The sequence below is a fragment of the Monopterus albus genome, unplaced genomic scaffold, assembly GCF_001952655.1.
Source record: "Monopterus albus unplaced genomic scaffold, M_albus_1.0 scaffold3.1, whole genome shotgun sequence".
NCBI lineage: Eukaryota > Metazoa > Chordata > Actinopteri > Synbranchiformes > Synbranchidae > Monopterus > Monopterus albus.
The window spans coordinates 2,579,825-2,586,044 of record NW_018127883.1 but is presented as its reverse complement, the minus strand read 5'-3'; the positions used below and the strand labels follow the sequence as shown (position 1 = coordinate 2,586,044).

General features: G+C 38.7%; 1 protein-coding gene across 4 annotated transcripts in view; it reads left to right on the top strand.

The window, feature by feature from the left end:
* The window catches only part of grid1a (glutamate receptor, ionotropic, delta 1a), a 193,170-nt gene that overhangs the window by 119,022 nt on the left and 67,928 nt on the right, over window positions 1-6,220 (top strand). For 3 of the 4 annotated variants that reach the window (XM_020601755.1, XM_020601745.1, XM_020601764.1), the window contains one exon: window positions 1,981-2,265. In XM_020601755.1, coding sequence (XP_020457411.1) covers window positions 1,981-2,265 — 285 coding nt within the window. Of the gene's footprint in view, window positions 1-1,980; window positions 2,266-2,720; window positions 2,860-6,220 lie in introns of those variants that run through there. The other variant, XM_020601773.1, reaches the window with a different exon arrangement.

Here is a 6,220-nt window from a genome sequence, read left to right as displayed (position 1 = left end):
CCTCTAGTATCATGTTTGATTTAACTTCATGGCATGTTACATGTGTATGCTTGATATGGTCATATTGTTTCAGTGTCTGTTGTGCTTCTTATAATGTGAAATATGAAGGTCTTGTACTGTGTGATATAATATGGTCTTAGACTGCAGCGATAATGTGGTCTTTGCTTTGCGGTAAATTTTTTTCCAGACGTTGAAGTATGCTATATAATTAGGTGGAATTATGAAATGCAGAGCGAGAACAGTTAATTGCTGTTTTGTACAATATGCTCAGCTGTTCATAAGAGCCCTGCTGTGTGAGAAACAGTGACTTGAATTTTAAAGGCAGCATTTGCCGCAGCTTGTCTCATGACACCTGCAAAAGTAGACAATATCTGTAGTAGGTGATTATGCAGCTCATAACATACATAGAGCTTAAAATTAAATGCAAATTCAACATTCCTCATTTAAACCATTTGGATTCACGTCACTTTCTCAGTCCTGCTAATTGCTTATTTCTCTGTTTTGCATAATGTAACCCAAGAGAAGATGCAAATACATTAGGTCAAGAGTATGAGGTCAGCAATTATAAATGTGTGTTTTTGCTCATGAGAAGAATGTAAGATGTGGCTTTTACTCAAAGTAATACTGGTTTGGGGTCAGTCTTTCATCATGTGAAAATTCGATGCAGTTATTTCTAGCCTGTGTGTTAAACCTGTGAGTGTGAAATTGGGATCACTGTCTGTTTTCTGGAGGTGAATGTTTCAAAAGCAGTTAAAAGCAACTTTTTCCTGAGTAAGTAATAGTCTATAACTCTTTTTTTTTTTACCTTGACACTACATATAACTGTATTACAAATATAAAAAAAAAGTCACAAATTAAATGTAAATATCTTGCATAGTACTTCTTTATACTGATGGAAAAGAAAACTCAGTTATCTTTAGTATGGATTAAACATATTTTCATTGTGGTTGATTGAAAGCACTTTTAGGTTATTGATAAACTGTCAGATAATAATAATAAAAAAAACTAAAATAACGAATGGCTAATTGTGCATTTCAGCTCAGATCACTGCAGCTGTTGTCTTGAAATATTTCCTACCAGTTATAACAGCTTATTTCATCATTTTCAGACATATTAGAAATGCCAAAGATGGCATTTTTATCTTTTAAACATATTTAGCATTTTGTCCCAGCTGACATGCTGACCTAATTTAAAGAAGCTCTAACACAGAAAATTGCCCAAATTACATATGTAAATGAAAATGTAGTGATAAGAGCCAACACAGGCACTGGAAGCTTGTCTCTGCAGTGCGAATCGACGCTTGTTGTGAACGGTGTGTGGGACAATATTTGGTTTAGACTTACTGAAAGCATCATTTTACATCTAACCTTCTATCCAGCTAGAATATTCTTGATTTTGTGACAGATTCCTCCCACTCAGTTGCCTCCAATGTTCTGTGTTTTTTTTAAGTACCATGCTGGCTCCTGCAGCTCTCTCATCTGGTGTTTTCAGGTGACTGTTAGCTTTTGAAAGCATTTTTGCTTTAATCAACTGTCTCATTTATGTCTCAGTGAACAAGGATTAGAGGATGCCCCCCACTGAATCTTTCATCTACACATTATAATACAAAGTCAGTACCAAGCCCTGCTTTCTGTGATCTGTTCAAAACTGCAGAGGCTCAGACATAATCCTAAGTAGGATACACAAAAAAACCATCTTGAATTCTTAAGCCCAGTTGAGCACACTTTCTTGAATAATGTACAGTGTTCTTAAAACCTGGAAAAAAATAACTTTTCAGAAATCTTGTTGGGATTGATTACAGTTTGAATTGACTTGGCAAGTATATCTAACCATGTTATATCTCATTCCTTCTTGTCTTCTCTTCCTGTCCATATTCCTCCTCCATTCTACCCCTCACCCTCTCCCACCCTACATTCTTTCCTCTATACTCCTTTTGCTTCATTTACCACATCTCTTATTTTTATTCTTTCCTCTGTCCAGCATGTGAATTGATGAACCAAGGGATCCTCGCTCTGGTCACATCCACGGGCTGCGCAGCCGCAAGTGCCCTGCAGTCTCTGACAGATGCAATGCACATCCCCCACCTCTTCATCCAGAGAAACGGGGACGGTGCACCCCGCACCGCCTGCCAGCTCAACCCCAGTCCAGACGGAGAGAGCTACACGTTGGCTGCACGTCCACCTGTTAGAATAAGTGACGTCCTACTCACCCTTGTCTCTGAACTGCACTGGCAGAAGTTCATCATTTTTTATGAGAGCGACTATGGTGAGTTACTGTAGGATGAATGAGAGCACTTGATGGCTAAATGTGTCCTATAAACATTACATTTGTATGAAAGATGATCTCAGCACTTTTCCTGAGTCCCAAGGGCAGATCAGGCTGCCACTGAAGTAAAACTGTATTAACACTGAAAAGAATACACTGAGCTGGAACTAAGACGAAAGAACACCACTCCTACACAGCCACATGCATACACATATTATGCATGCACACTGCTAAGAATAAACCAGTCAGTAGAAACTGTAGGAAAAAAACATGACCATTAGGAGCATTTTCAAGAAAAGACAAGCCTGAGTCTAATTGGCTCATTTGAGGCATTAGAGGGTGAGGGTGTGTCTTAAAATATTCTCACGTTTTCCATTTCTATTTCATTATTCTCACCACGACGCCTCTGTGGACCAGACCTTTCTTGACCCACATTTGGTAAAAGTCAAAGGAACTTGGATTGAGGAGTGATTGGCAAGGCAGTACAGGGGCAGAAAAATGAAGAGTACTGCTGCATTGGCGTTCCTCAGATGACACTTTGCCACTGCTGGCTAATCTTTTTACTACTTGGAAGACTGCAATCAAGAAGGGAGTGTAAATCTTTTTTATTTCTTCACTACAGTTGAAGCCACACTTGATATAGAGTATAGTAAAGCAAGCTCTCATGGGAAAACAGCCACCCACCCCCACCATGCACGTTTCCAGTCACCCATATGAATGTATTTGACGTATGGTTTCACGTTGAACGAGACCTGACCTTGGATTTTTTTTTTTCTGGCATGGGCACTCTTTGTAGAAAGCACACTCTCAGCATTAACTTGGATCAATTTAAAAAGTTCACCATGGAGAAATATGTCTTACTGGGTAGCTTACTCTCTGTTATCTTACCATCTAATGAATTTATTTTTCTTGCCAGCTGTCTGTCTCACTAGGTTTTTTTTACTAACTGCTTTTCCTGGTGTCTCTGACAAGCTTGATCTCATTTGTCTGACTGACTAGCTGTCTTGCTGGCTCTTTGTTTTTGACTAGCTGTCTGTGTGTGTTGCTATCAGTCATGTCTGTCTGACTGGCTCTTTGTCTTTCTGTCTAACTAGCTCTCTCTGTCTTATTAGCTGTCCGTCTTTTAAATTTCTCACTTGCAGTTTGACTACCCTGTTTTCTGTCTGACTAGTTGATTTGTATACATCTTTCTTTTTGACTAGCTGGCTGTGTATCTGTCTTGCTTGTTTTCCCATCTACCTTGCCTTCTGTTTTTCTGTGTCTGTCAGACTAACTACAGTAGCTCTCTGTCTGTCTTGCTGCCTTGCGATTTATATGACATAATTTTTGACTAGTAGTCTGAGCAGTTGAATTGCTGTTTCGCTATTTATTTATCTGTCCATCCTAACTGTGTCTGTCTAACTAACTAGCTTTTATTTTGTCTGACTATTTTTGCCATTAGTCTCTTCCTTTTTGATCATCCAGTTCTTTATCTGCCTACCTGTCTGACTGTCTGTCTTGAAATCTACCCATATGTCTGCATTTTAACAAATTTTCAAGCAGTTTTCTCCTGGTGTAATGAAGTTCCATTCATTGAATCACATCCTATCAGGAACTCTTTATGTATAAAATCTTCCCCCAGCACAGTGCACTACAGCCATAAATTGCAAGTCCTATGAGAAGGAAACTATACCTAATGCATGAAGGCTCACTTTAACAAGGAAGTGGTGGTGAGAAATAACAGTTGGGAATGCTACTTCTAACAAAATGGCCTTTTAAAAAAAGTTTTAAGTCTGCTAAATTGGGTGCTTCAAATTTGGCACATTGACATTTGTGCTTTTGCTACACTGTTTAGCTCTGCATTCGTTTAATTAAGAAATGTAGCAGCTAATTAGGATCCTCATCACAGAGCAGTCAAAATACCCACGGTGCCTGCCTTGAAGCAGAACCGCAGTGACCGACACCACTGCCCTGAAATGAAAGTACTGTCTGCTAATCTGTGTTGACACTTGGTGAATGTTGAATTTATACTTAGTGCTTGTGATACTGTCATATCAACTGGCTTCTACTGATAAATCTCAGGACAGCCACACTTGGTGAAGCTGTGTTTAGGTATGTGATGCACTCCCTTAGAAAACCTTTTTCTTTTACTGCAACATATTATTTATTCACTATCATATAATAAATTGTCAAATATATTCATATGTAAAGCGCTCTGTGTAAAAACTGCAGTACAGAGTTAGTAACATTTGATCACTTTTTTCAGTCTGAAGTCTAAAATGCTGTTTGATATCATGTTATTGAAATTTATAATTGAAAATACTTCAGAAGCAGAAAATTTCGAAACCCTGCTTGACCACAGATGGATCTCTCAAGTCTGTTTAATTACTTCTGAATGTCCTGAATGTTGTGAAGCAAGTTAAAAACAAAGTTAGTTTTCCTTTAGGTGAACCGTTTAACACCATTCATGATCTGCTATCAGGGGTTAGTCACTAAATTCAGTTGTAAATTTCAAAAATGGTTATGAAAATAGTTCACCATTGTTTTTTATTTTCTTGTTTTTATTCTCAATGATATACTTCAGAAAATTCACCAGTCTTTGTTCCTGCTTCTCTTATCAGCTTTCTCATCATTGCTAAACTTCATAAGCAAAGATGAGTTTTGAACATCACATCACTTCCATCGCATGCTGTCAAACAGCAGAAATTAGAGTATGTAACTTTACTCAAAGCACTGGAGCTCAGATCTGGTTCTCAGTGGGATCCTGTCAAAGCTGCCTTGTCTTCTTTCTTCAGCCCCTTATGTTTAACATGAAAAGGGCAGGAAGTACAACACTGTGACATCCTCTAAGATTTTCTGAAACCTAGTTTGATGTATTTTCTGTGCTCATTTTGTCCAGCTAATAGAACAAAATCCAAAGATTACACTATAAGTCTAAGAAAACTAAGGGGGAAAAACTGAGAATGAGGAATATGTAAAAAAAACAAACAAAAAAAGAGGCAATTATTGGCTTATAAAAATTCAGTGTTTTGTTAACTACTCCTACTACTTAGTGGTCTAATCATTTCAGCTCAAGTTTCATACAACAACTTGAGAGACCACAAGTACTGAGCTTCTTGCCCATCGTGCTTCATTAATGCACAAGTACTTTAAGGAAATGATTATAAATTAAACTGCTTTGTGGCACAGAAACATCAAAATCCATGTTTGTAACATATCTCAAGCTCCCCTCTAAAATGTGGCCTGAGGATCTTTTTTATTCTAATAGGAAATAAACAATAAGTCTGCAATATGCAGTATAAGATACCTAAACTGTTTATCAATCAGCGAAGACCTGTTGTTACAGTATCTGTACTATGGCTGTATACCGCAGATGTAATCGCTTTATTTTTAATATGACAAGAACATGGCTGCAAGGTGCATTGAGATTGAAGTACTGTGCTTTCATTACATTGCTCTCTACTGTATATACAACAACAGGATTACATAAGACTTTTTGGCTGATGCACTGAAAGTCAGAAATCTCCGTGAAACATAAATAACTGCAGAAAGATTTTTTTTTTTATTCTTTGAGATGTTTTTGTTTTGTTATGTTTATTATTTGATAACAACTCCCACCTCCGGCAGAGCTTCGACCAGATTCCGGGGGAGACTGGAGACATTGAGTCCGAATGGACCATGTTCTCCATCAAACCAGGACCTCCAGCATGCACTGGGGCGGTTTGCAGCCGAGTGTGAAGCGGCTGGGATGAGAATCAGCACCTCAAAGTCTGAGGCCATGGTTCTCAGTCGGAAAGGGGTGGCTTGTTCCCTTCAGGTTGGTGGAGAGTTCCTGCCTTAAGTGGAGGAGTTCAAGTATCTTGGGGTCTTGTCCACGAGTGAGGGAAGGATGGAACGGGAGATTGACAGGCGGATCGGTGCAGCTTCTGCAGTAATGCGGTCGATGTACCGGTCCGTCGTGGTGAAGAAGGAGCTG